Source organism: Poecilia formosa, unplaced genomic scaffold, assembly GCF_000485575.1.
Source record: "Poecilia formosa unplaced genomic scaffold, Poecilia_formosa-5.1.2 Scaffold40, whole genome shotgun sequence".
Lineage (NCBI taxonomy): Eukaryota > Metazoa > Chordata > Actinopteri > Cyprinodontiformes > Poeciliidae > Poecilia > Poecilia formosa.
Window position 1 is genome coordinate 743865 of NW_006799979.1, and position 20783 is coordinate 764647.

The 20783-nt window shown below is 38.5% G+C and overlaps 1 protein-coding gene across 4 annotated transcripts in view; it reads left to right on the forward strand.

Moving 5' to 3' along the window:
- The window catches only part of kcnq5a (potassium voltage-gated channel, KQT-like subfamily, member 5a), a 110789-nt gene that overhangs the window by 83863 nt on the left and 6143 nt on the right, over positions 1-20783 (forward strand). Inside the window, exons 8-13 of one of the 4 annotated variants that reach the window (XM_016671019.1) lie at positions 2889-2983; positions 4591-4617; positions 11913-12154; positions 15504-15612; positions 17264-17395; positions 18726-18842. In XM_016671019.1, coding sequence (XP_016526505.1) covers positions 2889-2983; positions 4591-4617; positions 11913-12154; positions 15504-15612; positions 17264-17395; positions 18726-18842 — 722 coding nt within the window. Of the gene's footprint in view, positions 1-2532; positions 2622-2888; positions 2984-4590; positions 4618-11912; positions 12155-15503; positions 15613-17263; positions 17396-18725; positions 18843-20783 lie in introns of all 4 variants that reach the window. The other 3 variants (XM_016671020.1, XM_016671021.1, XM_016671022.1) reach the window with 3 other exon arrangements.

Consider the following 20783-nt stretch of genomic DNA (forward strand, 5'->3'; position numbering starts at 1 on the left):
ACTGAATAAATGTACTTAAGTGTAATTAATTTGCACTATAGTAATGAAAAATGAAGTTTTGTTCAGATTTTTTACACGTCTTTACCAAAACGGCCCACAAGAATAAGTGATTAATTTCCACCCCAACTGGACAGCTGTTTGTTTTACTAGCTCTGTCCGGCTGCCTGACGTTTTGCTAAGCGCTTAATATTTTCTTCAACAGGTACCCTTCAGAAGGAAACGTGGAAGCTGTTAAATATGTGGATGATATTGTCACCGTCTCTGTGCACTCTACCATTTCACACATTTCTCTCACCTTTAAATAGCTGTTGGTTCTGTGTTGTTGTTGTCGTCGTCGTCTGCATGCAGGGCAGGAAATTACCACTGGTTTCAGGTCACAGCAGTCGATCCATTTTTAAAACAGGACTGCTGCTGCACCACCTTTGCTTTCTTTAAAACGGAGTTTCAGAGCAAAATCTCCAAAGTCATTTCAAACTGGCTCCGTCTTTGGTAGGACTCCAGTGTTAATATCAAACATGTCTGTCAAAAATGTTTTGACACCAATCTTGTAACCTTACTTGGCACCAATAAGGAGGTTAAGTAATCTTTAAGTAAAATATTAAATCTCAATTTAAATTAAAAAAAAGAAAAATGCAAACCTTGTGATGGATTATGTTTATTTCTATAAAATGGCTTGCAACATTTTATTCAAATTTAGGCCTGTTGAGTCAAAAAAGTTCCTCAAGGAGCGGATTCTACGACAAATTGTAGCCTTTGATTAGTTTTGTTTTGGGTGGAAATGCTTTGCTTTTTGTGCTGATCTAACAATTTAGCCAATTTTCTTTATGAGAGCCATAAGTACATGTACACCGAGAAATTGTCTCATGATTGAAATTAAATAATTCTTCAGCTTGAAACTCAAAAATCCAATCCTTTGTCAATCAGTGAATACACCACGCCTCAGAAGCAACAGATTGCGCTCAAAATAAAACTCCTTGGTGTGGAAGTTGTTCCTGAGGGAAGCAAACCCACAACTTATTATTCTCAATATCAGAGAGGTGTTTGGAAATGAAAAACCAGTACTTTCCGCTGAGGTCAGAGGTTACATTTAGGCTAACAAGAGTCAGCTAGACTTCCCCAAGTGCTGCTCATTGATTTTCTTTTTACCCTTTATACAGTTTAGTTTATTTCGGATCCTCACAGGACCCATCTGCACAGGCTGTCAGTACCTTGGAGACATTTTGTCGAATTGACAGACAATCAAATTGACTCTAGGCAGACTTCAGTCGACGCCAAGAATGCTGTGTTTAGTGCAGCAAAGTTGCTCTGTTTTAATCTTTAGAGCTTTTAACCTTTGCATATTGTGAAGTATAATGGGTTTGGAAATGTTGGCAGCCTTTTGAAAGTCTTACAGTAAGGTTAAGGTAATAGCTTGCATTCTCAAGAGACTAAATAGATCAGCTGTCTACACTTACTGACTTTAATTGTGCTGATCTTTAATAAAAGAGGATTCTAGACCGTTTAAAATGTGAACTCCAGAATCGCTTTGTCTTTGTTTAAAATTAACAGACATATTTTTTTTATTGAATCAAATTCATATTGGCAACTATACAGCAACTTGAGAGTGTTTTTTGTTTGTTTGTTGCAATTTGGAAAACAGAGAGATTTTCTATTTGATTCTGTGCTAATAGTTGTTAGCAACACTATCCAATAGCACATTTTCCCAAATTGTAGACATTCAAGTGTGGAAAGAACATGTTTGAAAGTATTTTTTTCTAACATTAAAACATAAAACCTCTTTCGTGTAAACTTAAATGCAACAATCTTTGAACATAAAAGCAACTTTCCAGCAGTTTGATGGTTGTAGAAAATAACTAAATTGCAAAACCTGCAGAAGCATCAAAGATGTTCACTCAACTGTTGTTAAGCCTAAAACAAAATCTTCAGAGAACAGCCTGTTTCATCTGCAATGATAGAACAAAAGTATGAGGGATATTTCAAAACTCACTCGTGTAATAAAAAAATGGAAAAGAAATGTGTGTTAAACGAACAGACAGTTCAAAATAGACAAAATAGAACAAGTATATCCTGTGTCAGACTCACACATGTAATCGTTAGCTAAGCTTTAAAAAAAAAAAAAAACATTTCTTGCTTCTGTAAAGCATACTGAGTATTTTCTCTGACTGGTATTGCAGCCTCTGGCTTGTGCTCCATCGTAGTTTTTGATCAAGTGCACTGATTGACTTCAAATTTGTATGAACGTAAACTCTGCGCGTTTGAAATGCTGACGACACAGAAAAAGGAGGCCAGGGTATCGGTTTCTCTTTGGCTCGTCAAATCAGAGAACCTCCTTGTTTTGATATTTCAAGACCTCCTGTTTGCTGCCAGCAGGTTACATCCCTGTATGTCAAATGTTCACATTAATTTCCGTTCCTTCCCCTCAATGTGTTTGTTTGTTTTTTTTTTGCCCTAATGTGTGGTGTTTTTCTGTGTGTTCCACATGAATGTGTGTGTCCTGTCCATCTCTGATCCCTCCCCCGCCCCCTCACTCAGGCGGCTTGGCGTCTGTACTCCACCGACGGCGCTCGTCCCTACCTCAGAGCCACTTGGCATCACTACCAAAGCGCGCTCCCCCCCCTCAGGCATGTATCCCCTCCACCAACACCACCATCACCGCCCCACCTACCCTCCAGCACCCTACAACACTGCATCAGCTCTACCAAAAAAAAAAAAAAAACTAACAAAGATTTTCTTTTGTTTTTTTCCTTGTTTTGTTCCCCACCCCCCTCCTCATCATCATTCTCTCATGTCGTTCCCAACTTATGCAATCCCACCCGTTTTTGTTTTCCTCCCCACATTCCATTGATCGTTTCTTTTACGATTATTTATCCTGTCAACTTTGCACGTAGTGTGTCTGGCGTAGTTATGCTGCTGATGAGAACTCGGTTTCTATTGCTACCTGGACGCCTCATTTGAAGGCGTTGCATACCTGCAGCCCCGCCAAGTAGGTAACAACTTACAGACTTACAAACATGGCCGCTGCTGTTTAGCCCCCTTTTCCTTCGTTTCCTGCTCCTCAACTGATGTCTGTCTGTCCCTGCTGATGCCGTTTCTGCTTTCAGTTGACTGCTTGTTTATAAAAAGTTCTAACCATTTCTGTATCTTTTAACATTTTCCTCCTAAATCAGACTCGTTTTGCTTGGCATGTACAACTTGCAGCATTCCTCTAACTTCGAAGCTGACCAGCGACCCGCTGGGGCGTCAGGGTTTCCGTTGATACTTTTAACTTCAACACTGAACACCTATTTTAAGTTTTTTTATAAAATGACCACAAATTTTGGTCATCTAAGATTTCCCAAAAATATATTTATTTAGACCAAGACAAACTAGTGCATGGTACAAATGTGGAAGGATAAAAGTGCGCTAATTTTATTTTGTTTTAAAACCTTAAGTCTGAAATGTGTGGCATGCATTTCTCTTAAGTTACTTTAAATTTGACACCTCTGTAGGGCCTCAAAGTTTTGGTAGAGAACAAAAAGAAAGTTAGGCTGTAAAACAATATTCTAAACATTTGAGAACCTCAAAGTCCTGTTGAAACCATCTTCTGAAAATGGACAAAGGACAACAACAGTGAAAGTCTTCAACAGACTAAAAGGAGATAATATATCAGAGAAGCAGCCAAGAGGTTCTTCCAGAATGAATCACTGCGTCAAAATATGTCAGAATCCAAATTTAACTCTAAACTACAGTACAAACTAGAGCAAAACGTGTCTCTGCAAAGTGTTTGACATGAACACATGCCACACTTTTTGTATTTTATCCATTCATACTAAGTTCTGTGAGCAATCAGCGTCATTATTATGTAACTCTTTGAATTTGGTGCATCACTTAAGATCCCAATGAAAACAAAACAAAATGTGCAAAAATTCCTTATGCGTGAATACATTAGCAAAGTAGCAACACATTAATATTCAGAGTTTAATCCAAGCATTAAGTCAGTCAATAACTGACTTAATGCTTTAAGTCAGTCATTGACTGACTTAGTGCTTCACAAACACACAAATTACACACAACAAGAAAAAAACTTGTATAATGAAACATTTCAAAGGTTTGTGCAGAGGCAGCCCTAAGGGATGGGATCAGGGGGGCCATAACCCCCTCTTGAAAAATGTTGGGCTCCCGCTGTCTCCCAAAGAGAATCATGTTCAGGTCATTGAAAGGCATACAGACTCATGTTCAATCAATAGATAATGTAAAAAACCCCAAAATAAATTATAAAATAAAAACAAAACAAAAAGGTGTCAAAATAAATAAGTAGATATATATTTCTTGTTGTGCCTCTCCTAAAATTCTTACTGGCCTGCTCTGGGCACCCCTATGACAACACTGTGGGGCCGTCGCTGGGTCCATGGTCTTTCTCTGAGCTGATGCTGAGCTTTGCTGTGCATGGCGACAGCTTGCATGCGCTTTGATGAAAGCTGGTTGTGAAGTTGTTTTGGCTGGATGCCTTCCCTAACCATTGATGGAAATATCCGTACGATTTTATTCTGCTTGAAAACTGATTTCTTTCCCTTTGTCTCCTCCTCCTCTGTGTCCCACTAACCCCTGAAGGAAAGAGCAGGGCGAGACTGCCTACAGGTTTGTATGACTCTCAGTTTGTATGCATAAAACCACACAGACACTGAACATGCAGTAAAACTCAGATTAGTGCTGATGCTGTGTCGTAATTTTTTATGTACTTTCCTCTGGTTTTCTGGGCTCTTTGCATATTTGTTGACGTATTCATCTCTCATTTTGAAGTGTGCGCTATGACTCATATTTATTTATTAGCTTGTTGACATTTACTGTCGTGGAAATAAACATTTGAACCTCTGCTGATTTTGCAAAGCCTTATAAAAGACATGTCCATGCTACAGAGAATATCAACCAAAAATAATAAACAAAAAAGATATAAATAGAGATTTACTAGTCAACATCAACCTGTCGGTTCTGATGTTGGCTTATTCTAATTTCACTACAAGAACTGTGACAGAAAGTCTGAAAACTGATGTTAAAATATTTTATTTGTCTCCTATTGTGAGCAACCGCTAAGTTACTAACAGAACATTTTACTTATTGAAAGCAGAGACAAAAGTTGACATCCTATGGTACAGCTTCAGTAACATAGAGATAATTTCTTCAATTTTTTACATTTCAGAAATCCAGCATATTCCATGACAGACAGGTTAAACGCTCTGAAGAATAACACAGAACAAGCTCAGTCTGTTACACAAGGACTCCCTGTTATTTGCTGAAAGCCTAGCTCTCTCTCGCTCTCTCACAGCCTCCATGAATCACAGTCATCCCTTGACATGCTATAAGAAAATTAGCCTCCTCACACATCACTGGCATTAAAATTTGCTGAATTTGGGTTTTCTGTCAGGAAGAACTTCCAACCTGGAGAGCGTTGTTGTTAGGCTTTCACCAACCACAAAATGATCGCATGTTTAAGATTTAAGCAGAAAACCAACCAATTATGGTTATTAATCATATTCTTGGTGCAACTTCATATAATACTGTTGCTTCGCTGAATGAGAGGGGAAAAAAAAGTTTGAAAAAAGCCACACTGTGGTGTTAGAATACACAAAGTATAAAAGCCAAATCAGCAGGTTTATTTTGATAAAGGTTAATCAAAGATGTTAAGATCTCTCTTTTTTATTTCTGTGCTTAGTAAAGCTGGTTTCTGTTTCCTTCCAGCTCATAGATACAATATATTCCACTGCATACTGTTGAACATGCACCAAGAAAAACAACCAATAGTATTTTGAGCCACTTGCAATAGTGCAGATAAAGTGTGACATCTGCTATAGAGCAACATTGCGTGAAGATGCAGTATGCTTCTATTCTGTGACATAATTTTCATGTTGAACTTCATCTTTTTCAGTTTTTAAATCTTTCTCTCCTCTTCCCTTCCCTGACTTGACCCTTCACCCCTACAAGGTCGATTGTTGTCTTTGCTGCGTGTGTGTGTTTGAGCATTTCTCATCTTGTACACTGTAATATCCAACAAATATCACACTGTGAAGGACCCGCTGCCCCAAAAGAAGACATGTTGCTTGGGGTTAGGCACCAGGTTCAGGATTCAAGCATGAACTGAGTTTAGAGTTATCCATGTGCTGCTAATGGTTTCAATGCAAAGTCCTTATGAGGATAGAAAGACGTAACGTGTGTGTGTGTGTGTGTGTGTGTGTGTGTGTGTGTGTGTGTTTGCTCCCTTATTCTTTATCACATGCCTTCAAAGACAGAAGTCTGTACCATGTCTGTACCATTACACACTTTTTCCATTGAGATGGTATTTATATAACTCATCAAACACAAAGTCTAGCGGAGACTGACTAAAGTTTAAGAAAGGGGGAGGGAAACAGGAGAAAGGGGATTCAAGAACAAGAGGAGTTTAAAAAAAACAAGAGTTTTGTGAGTTTAATTACGCTAGTATAGTTTTTACAGTGCAGCGTCTCTTTGTCAACATTTGGAGGCCTTATGTTGAGCCAGCAGCTTAATCTGCATTTAAACTGGAAACCTCCGCACACATACGCAAGTGAAAAAGAATCCGTTTGCGCTCTCTGCCAAACACACAAACAAACGTATGTCTCATTCTTCAACAAAATAGGACTTAATTAGGCTTTGTCGCTTCCACAACAGCTATTCCCCAGAAATCCTTCTGCTTCAACGACTTAGTGTAATTATGTTTTCCTTTCTTAGAAACTTTTTGCTGCAGCCAAGTCCAATTTACACTTGTTAAATCATAATTACCCGCACTTTTATGACACTGTTTTCTTTTCTCCACGCTGCCCTTTTTACCGAGGGAATACGTAAAGCCTTGGCGTTATTAGCGGTTTTACAGACTGTCGACTCTCGGCAGCTCGACGGCGGTAGGTGCCGTGGTAAACGGCCTGTGATGTTCGTTTAGCAGACCTGTAAACACCAGCAGTTGTAACCGCTCGGCGCACCGCAAAGTGCTGCAGCGGATATCAAGCTGTGTGTAAGTGAGTTGTGTTTTGGCAGCGTGAGATGAAGGATAACGGAGTTTACTCTTTGGGTTATGAGTGTAGACAGGTGGGGTATGTTGAGCTGGCTTGCCTTTTGTGGCGCACTTAAGTTTAATTCAGCCCCTATGATGTGGAAAATCAAGAAAATAAAAACATTGACCAATAAACAATTCGTGAAATTAACTTGTCTCTTTGGTTGCTTTCAATCTGGATGCTATCTGCAAATGCTTAAAGCTGTAGCGGACGATCTGGTTTGTTATGTCAAAGTCCTGCAGGTTTCAAGCTATTTGTTTGGCAGCATGGCTCGGATAACAGCTTTCACTCCAAGCTAAGCAAACAAGGCTATCAAACATGTCACATTTAATCTAAAACCGGCCAAACCGAACATGAACACAACACATTTTTCAGCCTTTTGTTTGACAGACAGATAGTGAGAAATTTGTCCAAACCGCAGTGCCTTCCAAAAGTATCCGTACTCCTTGATTTTTTTTCTCTCTTTTTCCATGTTCTGTCACGACACAATCCCAAACTTTGATTTATTTCATTGGAATGTTAATGCGACAGACCGACGCAAAAGCAGTACGTCACGGAGACATCAAATTAGCGAGACGGATAGTTTTTAAGATTGTTTGACCAATAAAGAAATGTGCTTTGTTGGATTTCTATTCAGCCTTCTCGAGTCAGCGTTTTGCTAACCCAGCTTCGCCAAACTGCAGCTACATCTCTTTTGGAGAATGTCTCGTGAACTTTGGACTTTGATCAAGCCGTTCTAAATGAAAGCTCCAGGTGTAATTGTAGGGCAGATTCTTGACTCAAGTCAAGTCTTCAGCTCCGTTCGTCCTCTCATAAATTTTAAAAAGTGTCTCTGCGCGCGTCTTTCTCACAGCTCTAAGCTCTTCCACGTTCATTACGACCTGTGACCAGAACGCTTTACCTTTGCTTTGTCCCCCATCTAATATCCTTATTAGAACATATAAAAGTAGTTTTTTTTTTTTTCCTGCAATTACGGGCTAGTGTATGTGCTAGTCCAAATCAAACGTAATGATGTGTAGCTTGAGCAGATAAGTACACTTAAAAGACAGAATTAGGATCATTCTGAGCCATCCTGTGACAGGAAAGAAAAATGGTCTGAAACCTTTGGCTGAGAAAATAGATTCGGTGTCAGGAAAATACATTAACCATGTATTTCATCCCAACTTGAGAGGTTCTTGAGCTCAGGTGGGTATGCTGCTACCCGCTTAGCTTTTCCTCTTTGAAACGTATCCTCTGCCCTTCTGAGTGTTGAGTGTGTGTCGGTCCTGAAAGCAAAGCCTCTGACCTCGTTCAACTCAATTCCTCTTCCTCTTTACCCCTTTCCCTTTCCTATTCTCTCTCTCTCTCCTTTAGTAAGGGTCTAACTAATGGGGGACTCTTCAGAAAGTGTTCTCGGAAATATAGGAGGTACTTATAGTAGCATCTTCTCTGGCCTGGTCTAAGCCCAGAATCTCATGTGAACGATTGACTAATAGCATGAAAGAGAACAAAAAGAAAACCTTTCTCATACAAATCTCCTTGGTCCCTTTTATGATTTAAAAAAAAAAAATTCTGAGACGGCTACTTTTGCCTGCTGCCTGCTGAATGCAAACGAGACCTTGGTTCCAAGTTACAATTTAAAGGGGAATTACATCAGAACCAGAATAATGCTTGACATTATCTTTTTATAATTTAATACAAAAAGGCTTATTTTACCCCAATATTTTTGACCAAAGTTTTAAAGTCAAAATCTGAATTCCCCTTTATTTTATATATTTCTTTTCTTTCATTAATAAGTGCATTTTATGTCATTTACAGCATCGTGCTAAAGCTGTAAAAGAACTCGCGCATGCTTAGCTTTTTCAGAGCCAAAGTTTCCTGTAATCATTTAACAGAGGTCATAATCAGTAGTGCTCCAGACTTTTTGACGGTCTTTCAGAGTGTTGCGTCTACCTGCAGCAAATATTTCATTGTGTTGGGCCTAAAAACCATCTTCCTACGATATTTTGTATTTGACGGTTGTGTCTTTTAAGGATTAGGAAAGTAATTAAACAACAACTTCACACAGACCTAAGAGATGGGCTCTTGTTTGGAAGTTATCCATGAAGATGAGTTTTCGTTTTAGACGTCAACAGATCACAGACCTGTCGGAAGTAGCAGCTGTATCTGTAAAATCCCCCATAGCTCGCTAAGAAATCAACTCTTTGGTCAGCAGTGCCTGAGTTTGCTTTTGTTTGGACGCCACGGTAACTCACTGCAGTACTGACCAATCGGATGCACCATCAGTTTCATTAACAGCTCAGATTACGTCTCCAGGTTTCTCAGCAGTGAAAGAGGTTTCACAGGGACGCCGGCTGTCGGTACCGCTAGCACACCCAGCTTTTTCCTGGTCTGGAAATAGAAAACAGAGGACATAAACTCAGCCCATTAATGTTCTATTTATTTATCTGCTTTTCCTTCCTTTCTTCCTTCAATCCTAGACATATTTGCCATAAATTCAAAGTTAATTTTTGCTCTCAGTACTTGCGCTTAACCCATTAACTGACGTGGACCCATTGGATAACATTTAAGTGATTTGGAGGCGAAAGTTAAGGGCTTTTAAACTCATGTTTTTACCCTAAAAAATTTGAGTTTGGAGACTTTTTTTTTTTTTTTTGTAAAAACCAAATTTTGAAAAGGAAGTGTGCAGGAATCCATCTCTAACTTGCAGGGTCAGCATCTGTCTCCAAGCACACTGAATCATCACTCAGACTGGTCATGTCTGTTTAGCAGTAAGTCAGGCAACTCCTACACAAGTCTATAATCCTTACATTCCGACAAAAATATAAAAATCAACATGAAACCAAAAGTAAAATCTGATTTTCCTTGACCGAGAGAGAGCGCTGCGAATGTACACACAGGCTTTCTTGGACGAAAACAATTTGAAAGGCCTTCAAAAAGTGGTCAGATTTATGTCAAATTGCATTCATGTAATTTTAAGTATTACATAAACGGCGAAATGCAGAGAAGTGAGAATTCACTCAGTACTGTAAACCATTGTCCACAATAATCTCTGCATAAGTCACTGCAGCTCAGCCGAAGATCTCCTCTGGGCATTTTTATGCAGTTGTGATAGTTTTGTAAATAATCAGCTGTTCTCATCTAGACGACAAAAACATCAAATGAATCAATTCATGGAGCTGGACTGCATAGTAATATAATAATGTGTAACATCCCTGACCTACTAAATGGTCAGGGATGTTACAGCAGTCGACTCAACAGTTTGCATGCTTCCTGCTTTACAGCTGCCTGTCTTGTTTTCAATCTTTGGTCATTTGAGAGGAGAATATCATTTAAAAAAAACAAAACAAAGAAGAATGTAGTAAAAAATGTAGTTTTGTCATTATTGATTTCCTAATTTCTGTTCAGAATTATGAGCCAGTAAAACTCACAGGAGATGGAGAGGCTGAGAAGGTTTAGTTGATTTAGGGCGAACGGCATGCAGTAAGACGCTAATATACCCTCACTATGGAATGAATGTTAAATATGTTTTGTGTTTTTAACTATTTATTTGAACTATTGTTTTTCCAGAGTGGAATGCTTATTGAATAAACTGCAGTAGCAGCAAGAATCGGATGCACCAGTTTGAATATGGGGGAATTTCTCTGACATCGATTTAAAAAATCTTCTGATAGCCATGTAACACTCACATTGAATGAATTAAATATTGAAAACTTCTAATGTTTTCAAGTCTTTCTGTTAATTATGTTTTTTTAATAAGGTTTTTTTTTTTTTGTTTCAAAATATACTTTTAATCTGGCAAATGAGCCTCTGAATGCATCCACACTGAATGTTTCACAATCATTCCACCCTGGGAAAGATGGTTCAAATGAATCATCAGAACCCTAAAATTATCAACATTCATGCTAATAATAAGTGTTTGTAAGCTTCTAACCACATCTGCAGAAGATATGCTGGGAAAAAATGCATATCTCTTTCTTTTTGGTCTACTGCACTGCATGCTGGTCTCTGTTCATTAAGTGGAGTATGACTCATGTTTTGCATTCACACCAATAAATTAATAAATATGTGACTAATGTGAAAAAAAAACAACTTTATTCTGTTTCTAAAGTTGCTGATGCTATGAGCTTTTTGCTTCCAAGTGGTGAAAGATTAACAGAGAGACGGAGACAATGACTGGTCACAAAGATCGAACATTTGTAGTTCTTGTATAATTTCAGCACAACATAAATTACTAATGTAGAAAAAAAAAATGCAGCGATGTAGCTTGCCAAAACAGTCCGTGGAGGATTTTGTCTTTTGGCAAAAAAAAAAGAAAGAAAAAAAGCTGCATAAGCACCCATGGGGGAAAAAAAGGATATAAAAGTAAATCATAGTGAGCTTTTAACAAGCTTCTCTCAGTACTGGTGTCATTTGTTTAATATGGACTCCAAATGAATGTGGTGATGATGTATTAATGGTGCTACGCTTTACATATCACCTTTAAAAATCTCATTAAGTCTGTTTTGAAAAGAGAATAGATGAATACATTATCAGCTCATCGCTTTGCGGCACCTCAGGATCCAGCGAGGAGGCGGCTTTTACTTTTTGGTGGCCTGGCGGCCCTTCTGGCTCTGTTTCAAAGTTTTAGGCATGTTGTTTGGATGGATGAGGTTTGGTCGGAGGGAAAAGATGAGAGCGCTGCTCTTTGCGCCTGAACGTTTTTCCACTTTCTGAGGAGATTGCAGTCAGCGTCCATTGTTTCTTGTCTCCAAACACACTCCTGTCACCTCACCTCTTTTATCTCAAATCTTTCCTTTTGCTTAAAACTTTTCCTGTTTCTCTTTCTGCATCCATCAGCTTATCCCCCCCTCTCTTCTGTTGTTTTTTTTTTTCTTTCGCCCGTCCCCTCAGTCAAAAGCTGAGCTTTAAGGAGCGGGTCCGGATGGCGAGTCCTCGAGGTCAGAGCATGAAGAGTAGGCAGACATCCATCAATGACCGCCAGCGCTGTTCCCCTGGCAACGAGGTGGTGGGCAGCAGTGAACTAATGGGCGGGAGCCCCGCCAAAGTGCAGAAAAGCTGGAGCTTCAACGATCGGACACGCTTTAGACCATCACTGAGGCTGAAGAGTCAGACCCGCACCGCTGCTCCGGACGGTGAGCACGGCACCAAACAGTTGGTTTACTCACCTGGATTCATCTTTTTTTTTCTTTTCTTTTCTTTTCAGCTGGTTAACTTTGATTAAACAGATGAACTATGTCAAAATCATTTAGAGGATTTTTAACATCCGTTTGCGGCTTTCAAATTAGAAGGATTTGCTTAAGGAAACTTACTAATACATATCAAGGACAATGGTTCACAAGACTGCAGATTTAAAATCACAGATGAACCAAGTGGACATTTTGTGGCTAGTTTTCTACATTTCATCTGCCAAAACTGATTTGGGACAATTTAGGTTTGTCTTGCAACACTACAATTACACCATTAAGAATGTTTCTTTCTAGCCTTCATGCCATCACCAGTCATTAAACATTTGTAGTAGACGCACAGGCAAGATTAAGTCACCTGTGAGAGAGCATACACTGTAAAACACGTGTCAAACTCAAGTCCCGTCACGTCAAATCCGTCCCGCCGTAACCATCTCAGGCCACTGAATTAGAAGCTGAAAACAACATCTCTGTGCTTAAACGTTATTTTTTTCAGTCAAATCAAATCAGTTTTTATTTTTGTAGTGCCAAATTACATCAATCTGGAAGGATGCAAAGTAATTTTTACTTTTTAGAAGTATTTTCTGAATGCAGAGAAAGTTGTAATATTTCATCAGTTTATAGGTCATTTCAACAACTCAATATTCTTCCACAAGCATCCCTTTGAGGATAATCAAGATGCTCATGTGGCCCAAATTGACAATGAGTTCGAGACTCCTGCTGTAAAGCAAAGGTTCTGTATTATTTTAACACAAAATATAAATATATATTTATATTCCACCTTTAAAGCGGTTTCCTCTTAAATAGCATCTACCGTCTCTGCTTCTCATTTGCATTCATTTTAAAACACTGAAAATTACAAACTTGTGTCGAACTGTGACTTCTTCCTTCAGTAACAACCTCCTCACTAAAGAGTGTTGTGTTGATTAGCACCATATTATTGCACCTGGCAAAGATATAATGTGGTACATTCACTAATCGGAAAAAGACAGGATTCTTGAATTTCCCTGTCACCAGTCAAGGTGAAGATCCACTAATTAAAAAAAACAAGAAGTAAAATAATGAGTTATGATGTATACAAAAATCTGCACTGACCTTAATTATGAGGCCGTATATTGCACTTGAAGATTAAAATAAAAGACAGCGGTTCCCATTGCTCTGTGTTTGTCCTATCACAAACAGGATTAGACCTCCATGTTGTGCTTCACGCTCGGCTTTGTCTCCTGTTTATTTTGGAGATGCTGGGGTTCTGTTCAGTGATCCCAGCCAAGGATCGCAGTGAATACAGAGAGGCTGTTAAAATTAGATTTTCACAAGTTTAAAGTTATGAGGTATTTACAGAGTTTGTTTATATATATAAAATCTGTCTGTCTGTCTAGAGAGATAGAGATAGAGATGGATATAAAAAAATCTTTGAAAGCTGAAGCACATTAAACGCTGCACTATGGTTCTCAAGTAAGCTAAGCAGGAAATAAAACTTAAAATGACCAGCAGTGTATAAGGACATATGTGACTAAAACATCACCTTTTGGTTTTATTTCCTCGATTCAGATGTTTGTAAAGCACTCAGCTGTAAAGTTTACTCTGATTTCTATTGCATTAAGATATATGTATTTTTTTCTCATTTCTAGATAAATTAAAAATTTGTACCACCTACAAATTACCCCCCACCCCCTCCTCTCCTCCAGATAACTGGACTGAAGTAGAAATAGAACGAAATGGAAAAGTAATTACATAACACAGCATCCTAACATTTCTCTTCTGGTTTTGGTCTCCCGTTACTCTCATGTAAAACTTAACAGAAGAAGGATTTTCAGCACCTTTTTGCTGTTGCCAGATCAGTTTTGTTTGTTTGTGATGGGCCCATTTCTCAAGAGTTTATTTCCATTAACGGTTCAATTGACATGCACTCAGACAATTGAATAAGATCCCAGAACAGCCTCCACAGGAAGTGAAACCCATCTGAGAAAACATTACAGTGAGGGAGTTGGATAATTTGATGAAAGCAGTACTGGGAGATTTATCTGTTTTGATTATTATTATTATTATTTATTATTATTATATCTTGTTTGTGTTTTGTAATCCATCTAGATTAGTCCACATTCAGTTTAATCATAAAAAAAAATGTACAATTGTTTTTTTTGTTTGTTTTTTTGTTGTCCTTCTAAACTCTCCCCGTGTTTTTTTTTTTTTTTACCCCATAGGATTTACTGGATGATAGGAAATCTCTCAGCAGGACAGAATAGAAAGAAAACACTTAAGTGTTTTTCCTCACAGCTTGCAGTATCTGTATTAACTAAAGACAGAGATTTGAAATATACACTCATTATTTTCTTCTTCAAACTTTTTCTGTTCAATTCAAAGGCAGATTAAATGTCATGACCCGTCTCATCCAAGTACCTCCAAAGACTTGTTGTTGATTGTGATGCTGTGGGCAGGGAGGATCTCTGGTAACAGCCCTACATGCCACACAGACGTCTTTTTAAATATCTGTCTGGCTCAGAGAGATGTTGGAGTTGGGGATAATACCCTTTCCCTCTAAAACCAACAAAAGAGGTGGTTTGAACTTCCTCCTCCTCTCTCTGCTCTTTGGTGCTGCTCTACATCCACAAAACCTCCTTTTCAACTCCTTGAGGATTTCTAGGTTACTGTTCAGGTGTTATTTGAGCTGTTAGATGCTAAACATCCCCTCCCAGGTTTAAAAAAAAAAACAATACCTTGTTGCCATGGTTATGCATCACAGCGACTGCTCAAAAGCAAAAAAAAAAAGTAAGGATAAAAATCCTTCCGGCTGCACGGCATCCAAACACAGAGGGAATGATTGTCTAAACATGCAATGCCTTAACTAAAGAAATATAAAAGCAAAAGTCTACAAACAAAAAAAACAAGCAAAGCAGAGCTACTCTAGCATGCTGCTACCATGAATGATGCAATTCTGAAATGAATTACAGATAAATTTTTATAAGAGTATTCCATGTAAAACTCATTGTAAATAGGTGGATGGGTGGATGAAAAGCTTGATAGATAGATAGATAGATAGATAGATAGATAGATAGATAGACCTCCTAAAAGCTTACATAGTTCAGTTGGCAAACCTTTTCTAATTCCTAATGCTCCCATCCAGACGGAGCATAAATCTTCACCTGCTTAAGGCCAAATAGTATCAGCTTTAAAAAGAATTCCTGACGTCTCCTGCAGAGACCCGCGTTGAAGAAAGTGCTTTATGGGCTTCTCGGACTGGAAATGATTTTCTACGGGCCTGCGTTGATTGATGGATCAGTGCTGCTGTCTCTTGCAGTGGACCCAGGCATGACCACGGACGATTCCTTCGACGAGAAAGGTTGCCATTGTGACATTACTGTGGAGGATCTTTCAGCGCCACTAAAAGCGGTCATCAGAGCTGTCAGGTAGGCTGGAAATAAAAGCACACGAGTTTGAATTAGGCTAAAACACGTTCATCAGTTTGACCAAGTCACCTTTTGGTTCCCCATGGGGTATATAAACTCATTGTTTTTCAGAGTTTCTTCTTTTTAGTGTAGACAAAATCTACACTAAACCAAGACTGCTACTTGGTTTGAGTGTAAAAAATTAAAGATAATTCCTCACCTTAGGATAATCCAGATGTCCTACTATTTTGTAAACAAATTTGTTCAAGAATTGGCAACAGTTCAGCATGAGAAGGACGATGATTCTCGCTGCATAGATGTAGAACCATCACGATGCACTTGTCAACCCCTGACCGCAGTAGCAGTGCCCAGAATCATCAACACTCGGCGTTAATTTAAGACCAAAGAGCAATAAAATGAGGTGGACTCCTTTACAAGATGTTTAACTTAGACGGCTACATCGTCATTTGTCTGGCAGAGAAAACGAGCTCAGAACTAGTTATTAGTTTGGTATTTGAACACCTTTTTTTTCACGCAACATCGCTAAAGTCCTTTGATTCCCATCTCTTTCACTTTGAGAATCGGATCCACACATGCACAAACTGTGTCTCTACCTTCTAACGTCCACTCAGCGGGCCGCATCCATAGGTTGCCAGATCCCAGCTCTTTCCCAGGGTTTCAGGTTGAGGACTGGACACCCCGTCCCCCAGTTGGGTATGTTTTTGCAGCGGGTCGTCTGTCTCGGGGTGTTTCCATTAAAACTGTGAACCAAACAGACAAGTGGAAACCAGCAGGGAATTTAAAGGAACAAAGACCATAGATCTTCTTACCTACATCAATATTGTTCACCCATCAGTGCCTCCCTTCAGCAAATGGACGGAAGTAGTCCTTTGAATTAGAGGTGTTAATTTTTAGCTGTTGTGAAATTCAACTAATATTAGTTTTTGAACAGAAGATTTTGAGACGGACGTCAATTATTGATACCCCTGCAGATTTAGATTTAAGTATTTTTTTAATCAACTAATAACTTCTTTTTCAACAATGAAACCTTCATCTCTCAAGACAATTACACTAATCCCCTTCTTAATAATCAGATTTTTGTTTGCATTAGTATTTTGATGATTTATCTTTGAAGAGCTCTAAGTCTTCAAGGTTGGAAAAACCTCCTTACCATCACTCTAACATGAGCTTAATCCTCAATTTCTTTATCAAATTAAAACTGGGACTCTGACTTAGTCTTCAGATTTTATGCAGCCCAAATTTGGAACAAACTTCCAGAAAACTGCAAAGATACTGAAAGACCGAGTTTGCCACATTGACCTTGGATGGATAAAATCCATTTAAACCTGATCTTACTGTTCTTCCTGGAGCTCAGCTCAGAAACACGTTGACAGAAAGATTGATTTAAAGCCAAATCAGCTCAATTGTGTGTTCTTAATTCAATCACAAAAAAGTAAACACAAATAAGAATTGAAGTCGATGATAAGCAAGCTGCTGCCGCCATCTGCTGGTCTGTCTTAGCAATTGCATCTCATCAGATTTTTTTTGTCTTTCCACTTAGTTCTATCTAGAGGCAAGTTCCATTAATGCTACACATCAATACACTTTAAAGAAAGATGAAGTTAAAGTCAAATTCCACCTGGTTCCTCGTGTGTTTTGTGTGTTTGTGTAGGATAATGAAATTTCACGTAGCTAAGAAGAAGTTTAAGGAGACTCTGCGTCCATATGACGTGAAGGACGTGATCGAGCAGTACTCTGCTGGACACCTGGACATGCTCTGCCGCATCAAGAGCCTTCAGACGAGGTCAGGAAACTCTGACACAAAAACACACACAGTCACAAAAGCTTTACGTTGCAATTCTAGAATATTTCCAACCTTTCTCTAAAGGTCATTGTTTAGTTAAGCAACGCTATTTTTACAGGACAGTGAAATTTTTCGGCCTTTATTAGAAACATTTTCACTTGCTGTGCTCTCTATTGTTAATGGTCTCTGTTATATATGTGTATGAAGTTTTAAATTGTGCTCATTTACAGCAGTAGCATGATCATACATTGAAAAATGTATAAAAATACAAACTTAAGTTGAGATTTTTAAGGGAAAGAAAATCTTACATTAAAACAACAATATGTAGATTTTAGTGAAATATTGTTTTTACATATTTCTTAAAGCTTTCATTATGCGTGTTGACAGTTTAAAATGGGACAGCTAATCAGTGAAATAATCAAGCTCCCCCTTGTGGTCCTACAGCCATCTTACAAAAATGCTCCACTTCCGCTCAGAAACAACCAATCAGAACCAAGAGGAGGGTCTGAGAGCTGTCAGTCACGCTTGTGTTGGCGCCTCTTAATGTGCCAATGGCAGAGAAACAAGCTACACTTACAGGAAAACTGTTTAGCCGCTTTCATCATTAGCTAACAGGTGGCATGCTAACTAGCCTTTGCATTCATGACAGGCGCCATTGTGAAGAACTGTCTGTAACGTAGCAGAGAGGAAAGGGGAGGGCGTGGGCAGTGCATGAGATTATCTGTCTCATATGTTACTGTCAGGACATAGTTGCCGCCAAAGTGCTTCCAGAATACAGACGTCACCTTGCATGTGTGATTTAAGGTTTGCAAAGTTTGTCACAAACGTCTTCAAGGGGTTAATATATCCTGGTATTCCAAAGGGTTCAATATGCTATGCATTGTACAACAAGGTCTCCAGGTCCTACAAACAGAGCCTGCATAGTCATAAAACCTTAAGATAATGAATATGAAGAATGTGTTGTTTTGTGTTTGTTTTGTTTTTTTTACAGATCCCTCTAACTCCAGAGTATGTATTTAGAAAACCTACATTTTCACTTGTAGTAGTGGAACAGAAAATTGATCTTCCTGGTTTGCCTCTAAACTGACAGTTGGCCTGTAGACGGATGTCTTCACCAGGAGTCCTAATAATTTGCTTCTTATAAGATTTAGCAACCTGTTCACCAACATTTTGTGAGGGCAGATAATTTTGCAGATGTCACTGAAATACCTGTATGATATTTCTTGGTTGCAAATTATTTCACAAAAAAAAAAAAATCTTCAGGATTCTTTGTTTCTTCAGAGTGTCTTTGTTTCCCTGTGTGCATGTTCAGTTTCTTTTCTTTCACCAGACTGGATACAGTAGTTGGACCCCCTCCAAGGTCATTAAGAGGTCGTATCAAGACGTTTTCTTCTTCTTTGCTGCATTCATATTACAGCCAGAATCAGAGGAAACACTCAACGTCTGGGTTAGAACTGGCTCTGCCCTGGCTCCCTGGCTCCCCTTTTAACATGGCTGGATACAGCCTGGGTCAAACAGCACTTTGATGTAATTTAAACTTGATTTGTTTGAAATACCACCATATTTGTAAACTCAATGCAACTCAATTTCCTCTAATAAATTGTTGCAGAATATTCATATGTTACAAGTGCAGGTTGACCCAGGTTTACCAGGACATTGTTTTCCTTCATCTAGAGTAAACACCACCATTGGAGGTCTTTAGGAATTCTAACTTTATCTTATTATTATTATTATTATTATTATTATTACCTCAGTGGTGCTATAGTAAACTTGTCACATATTTCATAGCCAAAAGACAGTGAAATAAATACCACAAAATATTATGATAAAATTTTTGACAAGTATTTCCCATCCCTAGTGGTCAGATAAGATCAGCTAAATCAATAATCTGCTGTTGTTTTGTCACAGTTTTTCCCCACATTAAAAAAACCCATAAGACAAGTGAAACTTGACAATATCTTACTTTGATATTATAAACTTAATTTGAACAAATGAAGGGCCTTTTCTGTTGCCGTTGTGTGCTTGTTGTAAATATAACAAGAGCTATATAGGGTTATATTTAGAGACATGACTGCTTAATTTGCTATTTTGTCATCAACCCAGACAAATGAAATGCCTGTTTGTCAGCCGTTTTCAGAATTGAGTTGCATTGTGATGGCTTGAACTCAAACCCTCTTATTGCTCCTATTAGACTTTGTTTGATAGTGGTGGAAAAAGTCAGGTTTTGTTCTTCTCCAACATTTCCTGTCACCAGAGGGCGACACACTGCAATTCTAAATTGGGACTTCAGTGACTTGTCAAGCCTGATGATGACAGAGTGAGACTCTGCTCTAATGCTGAATAAGATTCAGATCTACAAGGGATTCAAGTCATCAGTTGGACTCCTGAGAAATGACACACTCCATGTTCAAAGTATCAGAGTCCTGCCATGAAGCCATTTTGATGTAGGATAGCAGTTTGATTATTGTGAAGCAAAGAGTCATTTGCTTCTGCAGTCAGTGAATTTGGTGACAGTGAAAATATTTTTTTCACTGCCACAGTTTAGTTCTGTCTCGATAATCTACTTGATCATCTCAAGATGACATGCTTTCTTTGTTGCACAACAAGCGACAAGAATTTGAAGCCTAATTACATAGCTTAATGTTTACACATGTCTCCGCCCATCACCTATCCTCATTCTCATGAACTGGCGTTTGTAGTTTCGGTTTCTTTCATTCTTCCTGTGAAACGGACACTGCGTTTATGTCTTCCTGTAAAGGCTGAAGCTGGAGAGGTACACTCCTTTTCCAGTAAGCCCAATTTGTTTTGATCTGCTGACTCCAGTCGACTGATTCCTCACTGCCTATCTTTAATCAGTTGTGTTGAAATGAGAAATAACAACAAAACCCATCTTCATCAGATTGAACAAATTATCTACGTTGTCCATTTATCTTTAACTGTTATCTAACAGTTAAAGAAAACAAAGATATCTTTGTTTTCCATTCATATGAAGGACTTTTATGGATGTCTGTAAGGCAATGTTTATAAAACACTCAGGAAAGATAGTGGAGTCCAACTGATGCAGTTGAAAACAGATTTATATATTCTGCATAAAAAGACATAATCTGTATTTCTCACTGTCTGATTTTAAATCAGACTGGACTTACCCTGTTTGAGATTACCTAGGTCAGTCAAATTCATTTCTATTTGCTAAATACCACAATAAGACAGAGGGAGAGATTTTTATTATTTCTTGGGGTTAGTGTTATACTACGATTATTGCCCCTTTAAATCATATTCGAAAACCAAGATAGTGTTTGCTTTTCAAGCTGTTATTGGTTAATTCAGTGGTTCCTAAACTTTTTCTCCTGGGCCCCCCCCCCAGTGGTTTCCAAACATTTTCTGGACC